At 32.0% G+C, this 22244-nt stretch overlaps 1 protein-coding gene and 1 long non-coding RNA gene across 5 annotated transcripts; one reads left to right on the top strand and one right to left on the bottom strand.

Moving 5' to 3' along the window:
• The first annotated feature begins 2622 nt into the window (after window positions 1–2622).
• LOC143045500 (uncharacterized) lies at window positions 2623–17628 on the top strand. Of its 4 annotated transcripts, XM_076218052.1 has the most exons (7): window positions 2623–2848; window positions 6036–9129; window positions 10032–10151; window positions 11123–11224; window positions 12236–12316; window positions 13062–13124; window positions 13732–17628. In XM_076218052.1, exons 2-7 carry the CDS (start codon window positions 9045–9047, stop codon window positions 14355–14357), a joined length of 1077 nt encoding a protein of 358 aa, XP_076074167.1. In that variant the 5' UTR covers window positions 2623–2848; window positions 6036–9044; the 3' UTR covers window positions 14358–17628. The 4 variants fall into 4 exon arrangements, with proteins under 4 accessions (XP_076074167.1, XP_076074168.1, XP_076074169.1 ...); XM_076218053.1 differs by lacking the exon at window positions 6036–9129; XM_076218054.1 differs by lacking the exon at window positions 11123–11224.
• Window positions 17629–17659: 31 nt separating this feature from the next.
• LOC143045501 (uncharacterized) lies at window positions 17660–18814 on the bottom strand. Its single transcript, XR_012968961.1, has 2 exons — window positions 18393–18814; window positions 17660–18059 (listed from the first exon to the last, which is right to left on the bottom strand). It is a non-coding gene; the product is annotated as an uncharacterized LOC143045501 (long non-coding RNA).
• Between the last annotated feature and the right edge of the window lie 3430 nt (window positions 18815–22244).

The raw sequence follows: 22244 nt of genomic DNA, 5'->3' as shown, positions 1-22244 counted from the left end.
CTCATTTCGGGAATTGAAGACTATGCAGTATGAATTTTACTCATTGTTGAAGTCCATACGGGACCTATAAATTGTTTTATGTCTCATTTGGTCTCATTTGGAGAGTTGTCTCATTTGCAATCATATCACATCTTCTTTTTTATATGGAATACTTTTGAAGTTTGGGGTACGTTGCAAGGGATAAAAGGGGGGATATAGTTACAAAACCTATAATGTAATAGATATTGACCAGAGTTAAATACACAACAAAAGATAATACTATGGTAGCAGTAATAATTGTAAAAAAAACCCAAAAGCAACGAGTAGTCTATAAAAAAAAAACTGAAGTATCCGCAAATTCAATTTGAGGTCATATTTGACTGTAGTGTTCTATGGCTTTGGTTTGATGACTCACCCACTATGATAGTTTAAAAAATAATTTTAAAGTATTGTCCTGCATGACACTTGATTTTTACCTGAAATTGATATCTTTCATAAGGTTAAGGTGCTCTAAACATTTTATAGGTTGAAAACTTGATTTTTGAAGTTTTGTTTATAAAATGTCGTTTTAGGATTTTTTTTGATAAAAAAATCTCAATGATTAAGGTTTATGTATAAAAACAAACATTACTAAAGCCAAAACAGTATCATTTGTATATAGGTAGAGTTTAGAAATAGAAAAAAATGTCAAAATTGAAACCCTCCCAAACTTTCACAGATTTTTACATATGACCTTTGACCTCAATTTTAAAAAAATGTGACCATATCAAGTCCTGACGACAGGCATATTATTATAGTACACGATTTCCTCTTTCCAATGATATATTATGTAGGTGTGTGTTCGGTGGGGAGATTAAATTCCAAAAAATCTGCCTTCAGTCACCGCACTATAAAGAGCATTGAGGACCAAAAATTCTTAAAAGTTTGGCCAAATACAGATAAGGTAATCTATTCCTGAGGTAGAAAAGCCTTTTATTATTTTTAAATTCAAAGTTTTGTTAACAGGTGAAATTTAAGATGTTTATGAGACCAAAGTAATCTTCTATATAAGAGGTCCCAATGAAGCTGTTGTGTTACTCTCATGTAAAATATACGAAACCTTCTTATAGGTTGTATATCACAGGGTTACAATTCACATGGACATTGGACTTTAAATTCATCTAAACAACATCTACCATAAGTACAGACAGTTCCAATAAAGAGGTGAGAGTAGTTGAAGGTATTCAGGAAACAACATGTGAAGATATGATAGATAAAATAAATGCATCCAGATTATAAAGCAAACTGAGTGCTTCAATTTATATTGCGATCGGTTTATGTTATATTTAACATTGCCATTAAAGCGGGAGGTTTGGCATGCCACAAAACGAGGTTCAACCCACCATTTTTTTCTTTAAAAAATGTCCTGTACCAAGTCAGGAATATGGCCATATTTTTATATTATAGTTCGTTTCTGTGTGTGTTACATTTTAACGTTGTGTTTCCATTGTGTCGTTTGTTTTCTCTTATATTTGAGTGTAGATTCACATTACTATAAGACGTGTCACGGTACTTTTCTATCCCAAATTCATGTATTTGGTTTTGATGTTATATTTGTTATTCTCATCGGATTTTGTCTAATGCCTAGTCCGTTTCTGTGTGTGTTACATTTTAATGTTGTGTCGTTGTACTCCTCTTATATTTAATGCGTTTCCATCAGTTTTAGTTTGTTACCCCGATTTTTTTGTCCATCGATTTACGAGTTTTGAACAGCTCTATACTACTGTTGCCTTTATTTATGCAATTTATATAAGATATCGGGTTTGTATAAACTGGGATTTATTAAATACGAGTGATGGATTAACCGTGTCCTAAATATTTGTACAACTGTGATAATGAAAGAGAAATAAAATGGAGAAAATACCATTATATATGATGGAAGATGTGGTATGATTGCCAATGAGACACCTATCTTTAAGACACCAAAATGAAAGAGATATTAACTACTACATGTCACCATTCGACCTTCAAGAATGAGCAAGGCACATACCGCATAGTCAGTTTTCAAAGGCAATGAAATGACAAATGTAAAACAGTTCAAACGAGAAAACTGACGGTTTGATTTATTTACAAAAAAATGAACGAAAAACAAATATGTAACACAGCGACAAACGACAACCACTGAATCACAGGCTCATGAATTAGGACAGGCACATACATGGCACCAAAACCTTCCCTAAACTGGGACAGTGGTGTAACAGTACAATATAAAAAAGACTATGAAAATCAGTTAAAAAACGCTATACTCATTAGATTGATTCAAATAGAAATAAATCTCACAAAACACAGAGTGGATGGGTACTTGTGCATTCTAATAACAAACTTACACTAAGTACACACCTGAGAGTTGGTTCAAAGCCATATCAACTAAAAAAAGAAATCATGCATCTAAGATTAAAGTATCAATCAGTACAAATCCAACATCTAATGGATTTAGTGTAAAGACGTCATGCACAGTCAGAGAAAACATTACCTTGTGTAATGCCAAGATACAGGTATAGATGAATGTGCATTTGTATATGACAACGCTATTAAGGTTGCTTCTTATTTACAGATAAAAAAGTAAATATCAATACCAATAAAACAAATACGTGTAATCAGTCAGGTCCATGATGGAAAACCATCCTTTAATATAGGATGTGAAATCCATCCACAAGTAACATTTCACATTTTGTTCAACAGTGTTTTGTTCACGCAACACAGATAAATTCTTGTTCGGGTATTGTACGGAGTTTTTCCAGCATTGTTACGGAATTACACTACGACTTGTTTTGATCACGTGACTTTTGCACAGCAACAACAAAGATGGAAGATGCTACGATGATAGATGGTTTGTATAATCGAATATTTTGATTGAAATCATAAATCCAGATAGATCCCAAGCCATTTAAAATGTTCCTTTATAGCCATATTTTGTGAAGATATTAATTTTATACCGAAGACAATTAATTGAACACTGTGATCGGCCCCGATCGGCAGTCCATTTTGAGTTTTTTCAACCAGTTCCCAATCAGTGGATGGTAATTCCGTCCATTTCATTTGTTATCTAATGGATGGAAAACCATCCATTGCGCCATTTATTTTAAAGACGGTAAATCCATCTACATGAAAATAAAATGAACTTAGGGTTAAAACCCGGTTTTATAAACCACCATCAGGTAAAACAGAATTTACAGAATAAACATATGATAGACTACTTTTAAAACAATAAAACAAATAAAATGAAGGAGGGTACAAGTCATAACACCCCCAAAATTTGATAATGTACCTATTAAACATGTTAAATGGCCAGATCACCAGCCTTAGTTGGGGTCACCACACCCCATTTAATTTGAGAATGTGCTATTATCTTGTAAACAATCCAGATCCCCACCGCTAAACCATATATTTTCTTGTAGGGGACAATAAAACAAATGAAATGAAACAAAAGGGAAGTCCTTAGGGGGTCACCCCACCCCTCTTGTTTGAGAACTTGTAAACGGTCAAGATCCCCACCCCTAAACCATATATATTCTTGTAGGGGACAATAAAACAAGTCAAATGAAATTAAAGGGAAGTCCGTGGGGGTCACCCCCACCCCATTCAATTTGAGAATGTGCTGTTATCTTGTAAATGGTGCAGATCCCTACCCCTAAACCATATATATTCTTGTAGGGGACAATAAAACAAATGAAAAGAAACAAAAGGGAAGTCCTTAGGGGACAATAAAACAAATGAAATGAAACAAAAGGGAAGTCCTTAGGGGGTCACCCCACCCCTAAACCATATATATTCTTGTAGGGGACAAAAAAACAAGTGAAATGAAATTAAAGGGAAGTCCGTGGGGGTCACCCCCACCCCATTCAATTTGAGAATGTGCTATTATCTTGTAAACAATCCAGATCCCCACCGCTAAACCATATATTTTCTTGTAGGGGACAATAAAACAAATGAAATGAAACAAAAGGGAAGTCCTTAGGGGGTCACCCCACCCCTCTTGTTTGAGAACTTGTAAACGGTCAAGATCCCCACCCCTAAACCATATATATTCTTGTAGGGGACAATAAAACAAGTCAAATGAAATTAAAGGGAAGTCCGTGGGGGTCACCCCCACCCCATTCAATTTGAGAATGTGCTATTATCTTGTAAATGGTGCAGATCCCTACCCCTAAACCATATATATTCTTGTAGGGGACAATAAAACAAATGAAAAGAAACAAAAGGGAAGTCCTTAGGGGACAATAAAACAAATGAAATGAAACAAAAGGGAAGTCCTTAGGGGGTCACCCCACCCCTAAACCATATATATTCTTGTAGGGGACAAAAAAACAAGTGAAATGAAATTAAAGGGAAGTCCGTGGGGGTCACCCCCACCCCATTCAATTTGAGAATGTGCTATTATCTTGTAAACAATCCAGATCCCCACCGCTAAACCATATATTTTCTTGTAGGGGACAATAAAACAAATGAAATGAAACAAAAGGGAAGTCCTTAGGGGGTCACCCCACCCCTCTTGTTTGAAAACTTGTGAATGGTCAAGATTCCCACCCCTAAACCATATACATGTATATTCTTGTAGGGGACAATTAAACAAATCAAATGAATATGGGAGGTTTGTTTGGGACACCTGTTACAATTACTTCTTGATTATATTTGTGTATTTGTATCTTGAACATTAATATAGATAAAGAAAAACTGTAAAAAGCAATAATGTTAAGCAAAATAAGATCTACAAATAAGGCCCCAAAAAAATCTACCAACCTTTTTATTCTGAATCAGCACTCAAACCAGGACTTATAAAGAAAAAAACATTACAAGCTCACAACTTTGAAAATCTGGACCAATCATCCAAGTAACTTTTGCTCCAATTCTGTTACACTGTTTTATGTCACACTCTAGCAAGGTATGCAAAAAAGCGGTCAATACTAGTTTTGACCATGCCAGTGGTAATTACCGGTAAATACCGGGAAATACTGGCAAATACCGGAAAATACTGGTCGATTGAAATTTTGAGTGGTCATTACTATAGAAACCACTCTCTACCAGGTCAATTACTATTAATTAAGTGTCAAAATCATTTTAAACATGTTTAGTGGCTTTCATTTCTATTTCTCATGTAAATTCTTTGAATAAACAGAATGATTGATTATATGAGTAAATAATATTATATTATAGTAAAAGATAAAAGCTGTTTTGTCCCTCAGCAGCATCAAACTTTCCATTTTCAATATGAAGTAGGTTTTTGTCTCACAGTTAAATAGACAGGAAATATTTTATTGTTTAAGGGAGTCTTCAAATATCACTTTTATTACTTTCAACCCATGTATTGTCAACATTTATTTGGGGCTGTTGTTTTAGTAATTAATTTTTCACACCTAGAAATGCCAGGGTAAAAAGATGCATGTAACTAAATTTACCTGTACTTTAATTTACCTTTACTTTTAATTACCTGTAAAATCATACTTTTTGAATTAAAAATTATATATTGATTTACATGTATAAATGTTGAAATAATATGTAAATTTTTATATATCTAAAGTATGTTATATCATAATTCATAATAACTAAATTTTAAATTAGTAGGAATTAGTGTTATAAATGAATAAAACATATCAAATTCATTAATTTATATAAGCTGACATTTGCATAAAGATTAAAGTTTAAATTTATTTGACTTTTTATTATGTTTTTACTTCAATTAATAGTAAAAACAACCATGAAAATTTCAATCGACCAGTATTTGCCAGTGTTGACCACTTGGGGAGTATTGTCCGGGGCGGTAAATACCGGTAAATACCACTGGTAAATACCGGGGGCGGTATTTACCTCCCAACCTTGCACTCTAGTTAAGTTTATGATTTAGGTCTACATCTTGGATATGAAACATGGTATATATATATACAAAAAAATGTAGTTTTTCATGTGTTTAAACTGTAGTTGTTTTAAGCACGTCACATTAGACAAGTTACAATTAGCAATATTAAATAAACAAAAAATCTAACAATTTGTATTAAATGGTTTGTTCTATTGTCTTTTAGAGCATGTAAACAACCTGAACAAACTCTGCAGATTATGCGGAAATGAATCAAAGTCAGATCGGAGAACTGATAAAACTCAATATGCTACTGAATTACTTAATTTCTATGATATTGACATCAACAAAGATACTCATTCAATACATCCAAATTCACTGTGTCAGTCTTGTCGGTGTCATTTGTATAGACTAAGAAAAGAAAATTGTTGTCAAGATAGCTCAAGTTCGCAGCCAAAACTTAAAAAAAGGAAATTATTTTCTGAGCATAGTACATATAGGCTTTGTCAAGTTTGTGAAAACAGTACTAGTGTTGGTCATGAAATGGAGGGATCTTCTTCAGGTTCTAACATGTCAAAACTAGAAGAAATTTTAAGTCTTTTCTGCAAACTGGAGCAGCATGAAAAACTCACGTGTATTGAAAAAATTCTTAAACAATTTCTACCGCAACAAACGTTTAAAGACCACATCAGAAAATTTCAACAAATATATCCATATAACAATTTAGATTCATTGAAAAATTTTGATGCAGAGTCATACTTAAACTCATTTCAACAAAACATACTTACTGTAATATTAGCAATTACAGGACAACAAAAAGAAATGATATCATACCAACATATATTTCCTTTGATGGAGTCAATTTATAGGTTAAGTGATAAGGAATTTATTGGTATTTGGTCATTTATGCAAAATCTAGTGACTTTTTCCAGCACCAAAAATAAGCAAGCATGCAATATACTTGGCACTGCCATTCCTGGGACAAAGTATTCATCAATATCAAAGTTTTTAAATGACATTGAAAAAAGTCAACAAGCTACATGTCCAGAAGGAGACATTGCCTTCATGTTTGACAATGAACAAGTTATAGGCCGCACATGGAACATCAGAGCTCAAAATAAAGTGAAAATGTCAATAATCACTAATGTTGCAGTTGTAAAAATATCTTCAAATTCAAATCTCCAATCCATTGAGGATTACAGTCCCAAAAAATGGTTAACATCAGAAAATAAAGAAGAAGTTGTCTTAAGGTTATGTGGAACAGATACCAATGGTGATGATCCATCAAATCAACAAAATATTGATGATCATTATAGTGAGCTCCATCACCATCTTGAACATTGTATTGCACAAGTTGTAGATGAATTGCACAAAAATAAGGAAACGGGTGAATTGCAAGATGTAATTGATGAAAACATCGCAGAAGAAGAGCTTCTCCAGTGCATGCAAAAATGTCCCCATCCTGATTGTAATAAACTGGTTGAAAAAAAGAAGAGAAAATGCCCATATTGTCAAACAAATATGAGTAATTATCGAATAAAAAACCAAGCTGCTAATGAGGTTATAGACAACGAACAAGAAACACCTGAAGTGGAATGTGTCAATTTAGGCTTAACATTTCATATGCATGACAAAAACAAATCTACAACCAGTCATCATGTCAAAAGGAACCTACCTCAATATAGCCATATAAACTCTTGTCACTCTGAAAATCCTTCCGAGGTGACATTACTAGATCCAGTGTTTGTAAATCCGAACTCAATACAAAGCATGATATTAGTTTTAAGACATATAGGGAAAATGGCTAACATTTCAAAATATTTGGCAAAAGATCAACTAAGTGAAACATCCTTTACAAAAAGAGCGTGGACATTTGTTTGTTGTGATGGACTTCCCCACGCATTAGTTCGAAGATTGATAGAAGAATATTTCATATGTACTATTTGTAAGGAAGGCTTTCTTGGGATAGATGATGCAAAAAAACATGGTAAAAAGGATCATCCTAATGAAAGTTCTGCTTACTATCTTGAATTTGATTGGGTTTTTCTACTCACAGGTGAAGGACATTATGAAATGAATTTGTTAAAAAGTTTCATGGAATTGAATTGGACAGTTTTTATGAGTTCTTTTATGAATGTAATGGGTTGGAAATCTGAAAAAGCACAACAGTCAGCTATGAGGTGTTCAGACAACCACAAATCCTGGCAATCAATAAATGTATTTCATTTTGGATCAATGCTGGAACTTGTAAGACCATTTGTTGGCAAATGTTTAAGTCAGAATACTGAACCTAGTGCACGGGCATTCATATCTCATGCAAAACAAGAATCTGCAAATGCTAATTTCATGTATATATTTGAAATGGTGTGCAAATACACCCAAGGTATAATTAACTTTAGAACAGCCATCAGACGAAATAATCCACAACTGCTCGATTCTGCAAAATGGATGACAAAAGAACTCTTTCACGGGAGAAATCACCCAAAATATCAGGAAATTGAGATATATGAATCTTTCATTAAGAAAATAATGCCAGTTGAGCTTCAGCAATTTATGAATACATTTTGCAGTATTTCCAAATCAGGCCATCCAAGCAAAGGTCAAGGACTGGACTTTTTACTTGAAGAAGAAAACAAAAATGTAAAGTGTTGGCTGAAACGAGGTGTTCCTTCTGATCAGTGCTGGTTGGCAACTTGTAGGAACCACCAATCTTTTAAGTCAGTAAAAAAAAAAGTTCTAAATCTAGCAGGTATTGGAACAACAGAAATTGTTGAGAGAGAACTACACTTAGAAGATGCAATAAAAGCATGGAGAGTACATTTAAGAAAGCTCAATTATTTGTCTGAAAGTAACCATGGACCTGTGCTAACATCTATAGATGGACAGATATTGAATCAAGGGCTCATTGATTTCACATCGGAATCAAATAGAAAGAGGGGTTACAGAGTGATGGATATGATTCTTCATGAAGTCCCCCCAAATGATCCAACTTTGCATCATCCTGTGTATGTTGCAGAAGCAGAAAAGGAAAGGTTTTCATCTGTGAATGCTTTGTCTATTGCTGAAATTGACAATCGAATCTTGGATTTTATTGAAAAACTTGATGCAAACTCAAAGCAAGCATTTCTAGATTTGTTTGACAGGCTTGTTAAAGTAAAGTGTAACAAAAAAGAACAGCATATCATCTTCTTAGAGGAAGTTTCAGCTGCAGTGATGCAGCAAACTGTACAAACAGATGATATTGATATATTGGAAGATTGTGATTATGATGGTGCTGATTGTGAAACAGATCATTGAACATGTTCATTGTGAGAAATTGGGTAATATATTTTTGTTTGCAACTCTGATATGACGTGCTTAAAACAGTAGTATAAATAATCATGATTATATTAAACCATGATAAAGATGCTACACTCACAGACAATTAAAGCTTAGGCCTATTCGAAGTTTCTATCAGAAGTGCCATATTTTTTGTTATTTTAATCTTTGTAGAGAGTGATTCAAATTGGTCAAAAAAATAAGGAGTCCTGGACCATTTAAGCTCAAAATATTACTTTAAAAGAGAAAATAGAGGTGTTTACATATTTTTATCGGAATATCAAAAATAGGTTCTATGATATAATTGGTCAAAAACTGCAATATAATTAGCTAAAATATTACTTTAAAGAATGAGCAAATAAAACAATAAGGAAAAAAAGTATTTGGTCTTAAACTCAAAATTTTGGTTGGAAAATGGTGAAATTGGTTGATATGTCATTTTGAGTCATTTACAAATACACATAATAATGATAATAATTGGTTAGTGACAAAAGTACAATAAATTAACATTTAAAATCAATCAAAAAATTAAAAAAAAATTATAGTGAATTTACAACCCAAAGGTTTTGTGTGCATGGTAATTATATAATTCATGCATGAAATTATGTGCAGTCGACGAATAGTACACCTTAAATATTGATTTAACACCAAACGTATATTTTATTTTGTTGTCTGTGCACACACAACATGAAGTGATCACTTGGGAAACCAATATTTGTCTTCTTGTTTGATTGTTTGTATAGCCAAATTTTATTCTCAACAATTTCTTGCAGCAATTGGGAATACAGGTGACATAAGGGTTTTGAGAAACACTCCCATGTCTAGTTTCATTTTTTAAAATAAATCTGTTAAAAGATGCACAGTTGCATTTGTTTCATCTTTGTTAACTTTATTTTTCTTTTAGTTTTAGATAACCAGGCTAATGTTGAAATATTACAAGATCTAATATTAGGGCAAGTTGAGGTCCAGGAATGCCAAGAGCTGCTTGACTCCAGTTTATTCTTGCCAGTAGAGCATATTGAAGGTACTGTTTTATTCACAATTTTTACATGTAGTTTTACTTCAATTCTTATCAATGTGTTCAGCACAACAAGATCTTTCACTTATGAAATTCCATGAACTTTTGTTTACTAATGTTAATCTTAAAGCTTTGGTGTAAGGATAGCAACAATATTATTTTTGTATAATTTTCAAATTTGTTTATTCTAAGTTTATATTAATGATAAATAAATTGCTTCGCTCATACTAGAAATGCTAGTTTTACCCATTTTTTGGCTCCTTATTCCTGCATGTTAGTGTCAATTACCCCAAAACACAATCCCAGACTTCCCTTTGTAATATGATACAATGTCAGAGAGATCCATACACTCACAGACAATTAAATGTCCAGAAACTACAAAAGTGCCTGTTTTTGGCCTTTTTATGGTCCTAACTGTCTAAACTGATTACAACATAACCTCCACAATAAATCCCAACCGTCTACCTCTATTATTTAACATTATGGTATGGTTTCAGAGCAATCAAAATACTTATACACAAGTTATTATCCTGAAACTAGAAAAATGTGTCTTTTCAGCTCATTATTCCTAAACAGTTTGTAACATCATCACCAAAATAAATCCCAAGCTTCCTTTCTGGTATTGAACCTTCTTAAAAAACGTTATAGACTTCATTCACTTAAACTAATGTTATTGTCTGTAAACCAACTGTGCCTTTGGATGACATAATACCATAATACAAACCCAAAAATTTGTTTGCCGTCGTAAAAAAATTGTTGAAAGAAAGAGTTTTCAAAATGGCTGGAATATTTCTACCAAATTATCAGCCATTTCGTTCAGAAATGAAATAATGTCCCAGTTGAGCAATTTATGCTGTTAAGAGGCTCTTTTATTACGTACATGGGGGGGACATATACTTGCCTGCCCATGCCGCTAAAGTTATATTTGCTTAAGAGCAATAAAAACACATCTTTTCATAGTTGTACTTTCTTTTCAGGGTCCCTGACCATGCTGACTGACCCTCCCAATTCAAGTGTTAATGACTTCATGGGTGATTTGGCTTATGATCATGATGATGCCAATAAAAATGATATGACAGGTAAAACATCTTAATGCACATGTATATCAATAACAATTAGGTTTCACTTAAATGATCTTGTCCATCGTCTGTCTTATTTCTGTTACATAATAAACAAGAGACTCTTAAGAGAGCCTGTGTTGCTCACCTTGGTTTATGTGCATATGTTGTGTTTTGGTGATGTGTTTGAAGATCATACTTTACTGATCTTTCATGCTACTTACAAGTTTGTTGATCTGTAATGAACTTGGCCCTTTAGTTTCAGAGGAAAACATTTTGTAAAATCTTCCCAAAATTTACAAAATTGATGAAAATTGTTAAAAAATGACTATAAAGGGCAATAACTCCTTAAGGGGTTAACTGGCCATTTTGGTCATGTTGACTTATTTGTAGATCTTAATTTGTTGAATATTATTGCTGTTTACAGTTTATCTCTATCTATAATAGCTTTCAAGATAATAACCAAAAAACGGCTAATTTACCAATTGGGGGCAGCAATCCAACAACCAGTTGGCTAATTCATCTGAAAATTTAAGGGCAGATAGATATTTACTAGATGAACAAGTTAACTCCTTGTCACAGCACACATTTTAAACAAGATACCCTTATTATGATTTTGGCTAAGTTTGGTTAAATATGGTCCAGTAGTTTCAGAGGAGAAGATTTTTGTAAAAGATAACAAAAATTTACGAAAAATTGTTAAAAAATTACTATTAAGGGCAATAACTCTGTAAGGGGTCAACTGACCATTTTGATCATGTTGACTTATTTGTAGATCTTACTTTGCTGAACATTATTGCTTTTTACAGAGTAGAAGATTTTTGTAAAAGTTTACAACGATGGACGCCAAGTGATGAGAAAAGCTCACTTGGCCTCTATGGGCCAGGTGAGCTAAAAATTCTTGAAAGAATTGATTTCTTAAAATTTGCTTCAATTTTTTCTAGAAACATTTCTGCAACTTTGTTCAGGATTGAAATAATGTCCCAGATGAGAATTTTTCATAGTTTAATTTTACACATACTCTGTTTTCAGAATCACAGACCATTCCTACTGATCATCCTAATTCTAGTGTTGAAACTGATGCCAACAATAATGATATTGATAGTATTCAAGGTAAATGTCTTTATTTATTACATTGGTTGCAATGAATTACATTGATTTCCCAGTTAGATAAAAACCGATGATTTCACATGTGAAATAAACATGGTTATTTCACTCTCTGACGTCATACAACAATAGGCGTTGTCAAAACATCGATAACGTAGAAACAAAGCTTGCGTAGGAAAAATATATAGTTCCTTACATTTTCTACATTAATTTCATAAATAAAGCACTTTGACAATGTACTAAAAAGTATAACTAATCGTCGTATTTGAATATAAAAAAATAAGACAACACGTGACCGAACGACCCATGGATTTATCCATAGCGGCGTTCGGTCACAAGTTGTCTTATTTTTGATATTCAAATACGGCGATTAGTTATACTATAAATATATATATATATACTGTAAATTCACTGAATAACTTTTATATCAATATAAAGAAAAACATCCAAGTTCCAGGCTAATGTAATAAGTTGTGCTAAACAGGAAATATCCAAGATGGTATTAAAACATGTTCCCTGATAAAATGCTAGTGTGGAGTCAGATTTAGGGTTCACTTTGATAGTCTTGTCAGTCACATTGTTGTATATTTGTTTTTCCCATTATTTTGAAGAAACTTTCACATAAATTTTTATCATATAATGTCAACTTTTTCTTTTATTATGTCATCAAATCCAGTTCTAGGTAATTCTAAGAAATATGGCAATGTTGTTATCAATTATAAGATGGTCCATTTATTACTTTTTCTTACAGATCAACATAAAGAAGAGTCTGCAGAAGAGTACAGTTCTGAAACAGATTTCCTACAAACTCCAAGTATGCATTTGAACAGGGTTGATATGGAATATCAAAAGGGGTGGTGGAGGGGTGGAAAATTTTCACTGTAGTTTAGGGGAAATCATGTACTGTGAAATAGTCCCTTTTCAAACAGTTCGATATGAATATGGGGAAATATGGAAAAGGTAGCAATGATTTACATTGATTTATCAGTGAAAAAAGCACTATCATTTCACATGTGAAATGAATTTCACTTTTCTGACTTTATACAACAAGAGCAGTTTTCAAGACATCAAAACAAATAGTGAATGTGTAGATTTAGATTTAGTTCCTTACATTTTTTACTACATTTTTTACTTTTATTTCATAAAAAAAAAAGCTATTTTCCAATGTAATACCAAAGAATAACAAATCAAAGAACTCAACTGTAACTCATGACCAAACAACACTGTCAAAGACTGACAATTATCTCAAGTAATAAGCTCTAAGTAATAGGTTGGTCACTCGTTGAATATATTTTACCTTATTTTTCTGGAAATTGTATTCCAGCTATTGGTAGTAGATATAAAATGTGCTTAGAAAAAATCTTTGAGAAAGTAAAATTTGTATATACATTGTGTTTAATTCATTATTTTTTTTTTTGTAGAGAGAATTCGCAGCAATTCTTCAGGCAAATTTGAAATGAAGCTGTCTGGTACCCCAACACAGCTGTTGAGAAGAAAAAGGGACCGGGAAAGGAAGCAGCTGAACAAAGGGCTTTCTTTGTTTGATAAGATGGCCAAATTTGCCAATGCAAATGAAGAAGATACAACCTATTTTGTCATGTTCAAGAAGGGGCAGGAGGTTCATTTTTGTGGATCTAAAGAGTATGTAGCAAAGTTTAAAAACAATGAAGCTCTGAATGAATTTAGTGAGGCAATGATTGAGACAAGAGAGGAGCCTCTGCTGAGGAAAATAAACATAGCTGCGGCAAAAAAAAAAGCTGTCAAACCCTCTCCCTCAAAAGGAAATGGAAATATGTCTTTCCTTCCTGGATTAAATCTACAGTTACACCAAAAAGAGGTTTTAAAAGCAACAACACCCACTGGACAAGAAGAATCAATTGCAATTAACCAAGACACAATTGTTAATCTAAAGTCAAGAATTTTTGTACGACAGAGGAGGAAAAACCCTAATGACAGATGCAAAGAAATGGTAGAAAACAACATTGAAAATGAAATGCCGACTAAAAAGGGAAAAGGTAGGGGAAGGGGAAGGGGAAGGGCTAAATAAATTTAATTTTTCTAGGGAGTAGCTACTTTATCAATTCTCCAACACAAAATGATTTAAAGTGGTACCCAATACTTTCACTAAAATTAATTTGGCTCGTTTAATTTTCATAAAATTTTGACAGAGTATTTTCTTTGACCCTTTGACGAAAATATAAATATTTGAAAAAATTTGAACCAACTATTTTATTAGAAAAATTACACTTGTTACATAGCTGTTTGACAAACACAAATTTTGTTCATATTGAGAAACTTAATATTCCCTTAACAACACAATGTAATTAAAATGTTTAGCTGATTTTACAGAGTTATCTCCCTGTTGTATTAGGTACCACCTAAAATCATGTCCAGGTTAACTTATTTCATCATGTCCAGGTTAAATTATATACAGAATTGTATCACGTCCATTACATTTGCTAAATTCATCACCTATGATATCATTTTCTTGTTTATTAATTCTTCCATATATTTTATATGAAAAATCCATAACTGTTGGGCATTTCTTTTCATTGTTGTTTTCTACTATTTCACAATTCTTTAAAGGGGCACTAGCTACGAGATATATATATATATATATAAAATCTTATATAGTATTTTTTGGCTATCATTAATGATTGCAAATAGTGAAATAATAATTTGCTTTTGGCTACCAGTACAGTTCAATTTTTCACCCTTTTAATTGTTTATTTCAGTCTTTTAATAAAATTGAGAATGGAAATGGGGAATGTGTCAAAGTGACAACAACCCAACTATAGAAAAAAAAACAGCAGAAGGTCACGAACAGGTCTGCATTATGTAGCGAGAAATTCCCTCACCCGGTATTTTGGATAAATGTGTTACATCATGTTTTAAATCAAATCTGAGTATTTTATTTATATCAGTGAACATGAATTTGACAGCTAGTGCCCCTTTAATTATTCAATATACTGTCTGCATGAATAAATGATTATTAATTAACTTATAGGTATGAACTCTGTCCATCTGTCAGTCCAGCAAATCAGTTTTCAACTTTTTTTTTCAGATACCTTGATAGGAAATTTGGTGTATATTATATTTTATTCAGGTCTCAGACAACGTATATACTGTGAGAGTTTATATCCCCTGAGCCGAAGGAGTAGGGGATATAAGCTCTAAGCTAGAAATGTCACATTATATACCCTGTATGAGACCTGAATTACACATATACATTGTATTATGGATTCTAATATGACATGCTTCTTTAGCTTTGTAAACAACACTGTGATAAAATTCTCGATAAAATATACTTAGCGCAGACTCAGAGATATGCATAAAAATGGCTGTTACAATATACTTCCCAAGTACATCTACATGTATTGGAACCTATTTGCAGATCCTTTGTCGATTTTATTGTTTTAAAAAGTGCAATTAAAAAAGACAAAATAACTTTTATTCTTATTCGTATGCATAATAAAAAGAAGTAAGGCACAAGAGCTCGGAGAAATCAACAAAATAAAATTCCGCGAAAGTCTATTAATCTTTTTGGCGCATTTAAGTCATTTCAAAACATGACGTCATACAAATGAAACCGCTAAACTTGAAGTTTTCTGTTACGTGAACCATCGGATATTGTATTAAAACTGATTTTTTGAGGTAGGTTTTGTTTTATTTTCTATTCTAATGCATTATTCGCATATTTACCCATTTCAGCAAGTCAACATGGCGGCTCCTTAGTTGTAAAATGTCAACTTTTGATTTGACAGAAGCTTACGAGAAAAACATGTAAATTAAAAATGACAAATGTTGGGTTTGAGAACTTAAAGAATTAAAAAGTTTTTTTCTAGCAGTTATTCTTAAAATAACCTACGCAAGTTACATATTTATAAAGATATTTGAGCTTTATCTAAAAGGGAGTAAAAAAAGAACAGCCACATACACAGCATACCCACCCTCGCTTCAGTTTTTTAATGACCGTATTTGTCCTATTAGAATCAAAATAATTCATCGAAGCCATAGATTATTGGAAATTTACACATGGCCTGGGCCGTGATATTCGTTAATTTTATCCCTCGCTAACGCTCAGGATAAAATTTGAATATCACGGCCCAGTCCATGTGTAAATTTCCAACAATCTATGGCTTCCATGAATTATTTCTTAATTACCCCTGACTTAATGTTATTTTCAGTGTAGGTATTTGTTGACAACACATAAATATTTTAAAAAACCAACCTGAAATGTTCGGCATACTTTGAAGGATTTTTAATTTGCTGTGAACATAATTTTATGGTGTTTGTAATAATTCATAATAACACTTTTAACTATGAAATATTTTAACATTTGTGTTGATTATATATTGAGTTTTTTACTGACTTTAAAATAAATGTTATTTATTTATATTTATTTATTGCAACCATACCATATTATCGCATCATGGGTAAATTATGACATTTGAGTCAAATATGAGGCAAACAATACATATTTACATGTTCATTTAAGTTACCACATTCATGACACTGTCCTGATTTTTTTTCAAACCCTGTCACTTTTATTGGATATTTGAGTAAAATGCTAATTCTAATTAATGATTCATTGCAACTATGTTTTATTGATTTTTACCTCACTTTTTGTCCAAATATTGCTTAAGTTAAATTTAAACAACAGTTTTATTATAATATTATCTTTTGGTATCTTAAAGCAATGTTATCAATTTTTGAAATATATCACACACAAGATATGTTAGAGTATCAATGTAATAAATGAAATGATTTGAATAAATAAACTAATTTCACCATGTTCACTAACTTTACTAAATATAGCCATCTAATTTTTTAACCAATGTCACCAATATTTCACAGATATATATTTTTTGCCTATAATCTTTATATGAAGAGAGCTCTAGTCATACTGTTCTATTTTTGAATGACAGCAAAAAAGGTGCTTGTGCTGTTGCTAGATATCTGTTTTCTAGTAAAAATAGCTTTTTATTGACTCTGTTTATTGTTTTATTGTGTTGTTGAAAAAGATATAATTATGTTACATGTAATGCCTATTAATTGTTTTAATTGTTGAATTAAATATATATTACAATCAAAGTCTTAAACAGTGGTTTTCTCTGGGCACTCCAGCTTCCTCCATTAAAACTGGCCGCCAGGAAGAGCCTAAAAGTGGCATTAAAACATAAAATATCATGAGTCTTTCACCGTTCTTATGGGCTTTCCTCATTGTTGAATACTATACAGTGACTTAAGGTGTTCTTTCTGAAAGTCTGTATTTGTGAATTAATTTGACTGTGTTAATGGAATAGATAAGTTTAGAGATGTACTTTCGAAAATGAAAATGAAAGCGTATTTAACATCAACTTTTATTGTTATTCAAAGGTAGATGCAGTTATCTGGAACGTGGTCCTTAAGAAATCCTGCTACTTGAACAATTTCTTGCATTAAAGTTGAAGGTTCATACTCAAGCACATAGACACAGTGCAGTTTTATTCCACCTCCTTGAATAGGTCCTTCATTATGATGTGTTCCAGTGTATAGACATAATGCTCTTATAAGTTTTTTAGAGACTCTGAATCCTAAAGATATAGTATTACATATATATCTTGGGACTCTGCCAATAATCTGGTTACTGTTCTCTTCTTTAACTAAAACAGCTAGGTTATCATATCTGTTTTCTGGCTCTGGCACACACAGCATCACATATTCTTCTTCGCCAAATTCGATTGGCATTGTGTGAAAATGATGGTATCTAAAACATGAAAAGATAAATTTACTGATATATATATTAACCAGTTCATTCATATAGATGTAAAAAAAATCTTAATATTAAAGTGAAAATAAGGAACAAAGCTTAAAGCAACTGAACAGTATTCACAGTCTTTATTTAATCATTTAATAACGAAGACTAAACAAATACTAGTAATGCAAAAGCAACAGAAGACTTTTAGTGCATCAATGCTTATATAATAACAATGTATGAACCATTTTTTACCACTGCTCTAGTGGTAACAGAGTGACTCATATATTATCAATTCTCTGGTTTCTTAAGAAAGATGAAAACTGATAAATAATCAACACTCACCCATTAATGGTAGAAAAAAACATTATGATCCTGTTTTCATCCATGTCCCATCCTCTTTGTTGTCTCAGACGGTGTATTTTAGTCAGCCAGTTTCTACGGTGTTCTCGATTCACAATATTTTCCATGGTCATGGATAACTGTTGGTTAGGGCTATTGTCAAAATTCAAAAATTGAAAAGCAACTGGAAGGGGATTCCATCCATATATATTTACAAGATGGAAAATGCATCCAATATGAAGTCAATTTTCTTTGAATGGATGGAATATCCATCAATATGTAATAGTTTTCATTTCTGGATGGGTAAACCATCCTTTTTTTCTGTATAAATACAAGATGGATTTTCTATCCTGTTGTATTGGAAGGAAAGTCCATCCAGATACCCATGTTTTGAGTTTGGATGGTTTTCCATCATGGACCTGACTGGTAATGAACACTGCCCTCTCCTCGATCTTGATATCTATATCATTAACGGAAAACTCAAAACCAAAATATATTATAAAAGAGATATTTTTCATTTTCTATCGTTAATTATTCATTTTAGATAGTGACGTTCCCTTGTCACCATCTTATGGTGTCTAAATATCTCAACTTGAAAGGTTCGATTAATTTCACGCTACAGTTTGTGCAAAATTGACAGATTTTGTATGGTTTATTCATGAAAAACCCAATTTCCTGCCATAAAACGAAAACTACACCATAGAATTTTGAGATAAAATTTAAGAAGATAGCTCTAATATTATGCTTTCAGATAAGAAAAAGAAAACGGGACCCGTTTTCTTGATACATATTAAAATAGGTAAATTTCTAACACATTTTATTGTAAAATTAACTCTATCTGAATTATCTGATCTTACATTCGAGTTGAAAAAAATTAATAAAACAAAAATATTCATTTTTTTGTAAAAATACAACCATTAATATGATAAACCATGTCATTTTCTATATTTCATTGAAAATTCTTACACATGATTTACCTACTAATTTCAAAATTTGTACGTTTTATTAAAGATCTAAACCGATTCTTTTCTTATATTTCAAAATCAAAGATGGAAGAAGACACAATAACAACCTTGATATTGTTTCACTTATCGGTTTTTTGCATCTGAAATAAACATATTTATTGTAAAACCAGTTGTTGGCATGATACGGGTTATGTTCTACTCATATACTTTATGATGGTAGAATATTAAACTCCTAACGGGAGGTATTGTACTTGATATTCATATGACGAAGACATAGTCTTTTAATCTGTTTAATTGAGGTCTGGAGCTGTCAGTAACTGCTAGTAGTCCTTTGTTTATCTACGTATCATTGAATTTTTTTAGGCTATCTATTCTTGATTATTTTACGAAAGATATCGTCACGATAAAGATAATTATCCTGATTAAGAGTAATTTCTCACAATTTGATTGGCTGATATTGTCCTAATAAATTTCAGTCCAATTTTTTATTACGTCAATTTGAATTATCTCCCTTATTTATTACGTCAATTGGAATTGTCTCCCTTATACCATTGATCTAATAATAAAGTTTGAAATTTCAGTTGCTTAATACTCCTATTTTTTTTATTGTTTTTACAGTTTTAGATTTAATATCTAAAATTATTTGGTTGATATTGTCCTAACATTAAATTTAAATATAATAACATGTAATATAACAAAATCAAGATAAATTCGTTACACAGTGTTCAATTGTCCTAATACGGAATTTACCGGGTCAATAAAATTCATATCCGGTTTGGCTTCGCGTAGTCTCGTATTAGGACAATTGCACACTGTGTAACTAATAGTGTTATTGAAATTTTCTATTAAATGCAATAGGCTATTTGCCAATTCCCGTATTTGACCCTGTAATTAGAGATCCCTAATTTGGTTGTCTCCCATGTGATTGACATTAATTTTCTATTTACAATGGAGAGCTAGCAGAAAGAGCAAAGTTACCTGTGCGTAATGTAGGTTATCTATAAGGTTTTTAAATCTTTTAATTACATTAATTTGTTGTCTAGCTAAATACTTTTGACATCACAAATTATTTTTCATGAAAAATTAATTAAACTGCCAATACATTACTTTCAATTCATCATGCTTTGCATTGGCAAAAGGGAATTTTGTCCGGTATGGAACCAGTCTACGATCGACAAAGGGAAGTAATTTGTTTAAAAGGTGTGTAATAATAGAATCAAATCTGTAATTGGCAAATGAACTATTAAGACGGATCTTGACGGATTTTGCTAATAAACTAAGATTCATAAAAATAAAAGAACAAGTCTGCTATTTATAGTCCAGTCAATCTAGCATAAATTTGTCCCTAACCTTTAAATAATTGCAACAGATGATTTTAAAGTTTTAATCTTTAGCATTATACCCAAATATAAACAGAAAAAAGTCCAACAAAATATAACTTGAGGAAGACTAAAAAATAACGATTTTAAAAGTTCTATGGAGATTTGCATTGAAATGGGAGATAACTCTGAAAAAAGGCAGAATTATCAATAACAATTGATAAAAAATTATAATGTTACTGCTTCTATTTAGCAGAATGTATTGATTCTTGATATTTTAGCCGTCTTTAGAGTATAACAAACAACTCTGAATGTGTTTTCATATCTTTTATCAAACTACAACCTAAATTTCATAATTCATTAGTTGACCATTTATTAAATTTTTCAACGTGTCAAGGTTTTCAGTTTTGTACGTTTAATGAGCAGCACATGATACAATATAGTCAAATACGAAATTATAACCCCATCATGTTTTAAATGAATTTTAAGAAAATCAACCAAAAACCGAAAAAAAACTCATTTTGGCGGAGTTATCTTCCTTTTCCAATGTTAATTTTAATAGGAAATTTAAAATGCTTATTTTGAGTTTCCCTCAAGTTAGATTTTATTGGACTTTTTCCTGCGTTTATTTGGGGCTTAATGCTATAGATTAGAACTAAAACATTTTATGTTGCAATTAGTTTAAGGTTAAACCTTAGTTTGACTGGACTATTAAAGGGTACTTGGTAAATCGTTTCTTCAAATGAACGATTTTCTCGCGATCATTATTATACAATTATTTTAACTTTTTGTTCTTGTATTGCAGCATGATCTAGCAAACTTTAGAAAAATTGCTTTATTTTTTTCATTTTATTGTAGCTGGAAATGATGTAAGAAAAAATAAGTGCAACACCAGAGGTCGATTATTGTATCCACAGGCGGACGAGGATAAATCTTTAAAAAAAAATACCAAAGAGCAACAAAACAAAACTTACAACCAAATTGGTGCTTAAGGAAACGACCTAACTAAAGACAACAGTAGTATACCGCTGTTCGAAATTCATAAATCGATAGAGAAAAAAACAAATCCGGGTTACAAACAAAAACTGAGGGAAAAAGTATCAAATATAACAGAAGTACGACACAACAGAAACACAACATTAAAATGTAACACACCCAGAAACGAACTATAATATAACAATGCCCATTTTCCTGACTTGGTACAGGGCATTTTAAGAAAAACATGGTGGGTCGAACCTGGTTTTGTGGCATGCCAGACCTCCCGCTTTAATGGCAATGTTAATTATAACATTAAAATGACAACATTATATGACAAGACTACAATACAAATAAATGGGAGAACATATAGGACAGAGAAACAAACGAATAATAGCCATCGAAAGATACAAGGTAAAAAAATTAATACGCCAGACGCGCGCCACGTCCACACAAGACTAACCAGCGACGCTCAGATGAAAAAAGTTTGAAAGCCAAAACAAGTACAAAGTTGAACATTACCGAGGACCAAAAGTTCCAAAAAATTGTGACCAATACGGCCAGGGTAATCTGCCTGGGACAAGAAGATCCTTATT

This window comes from Mytilus galloprovincialis, chromosome 9, assembly GCF_965363235.1.
Source record: "Mytilus galloprovincialis chromosome 9, xbMytGall1.hap1.1, whole genome shotgun sequence".
Lineage (NCBI taxonomy): Eukaryota > Metazoa > Mollusca > Bivalvia > Mytilida > Mytilidae > Mytilus > Mytilus galloprovincialis.
Note: the sequence above shows the minus strand (reverse complement) of the source record. Positions and strands in the feature narration are given on the sequence as shown.

Bases quoted from the DNA above. Each gene is read 5' to 3' on its own strand.
- LOC143045500 (XM_076218052.1), top strand. From the start codon at position 9,045: ATGATATTGATATATTGGAAGATTGTGATTATGATGGTGCTGATTGTG. The intron at 10,152-11,122 runs GTACTGTTTTAT...CTTTCTTTTCAG, and splicing joins GCCAGTAGAGCATATTGAAG to GGTCCCTGACCATGCTGACT. The intron at 13,125-13,731 runs GTATGCATTTGA...TTTTTTTTGTAG, and splicing joins AGATTTCCTACAAACTCCAA to AGAGAATTCGCAGCAATTCT.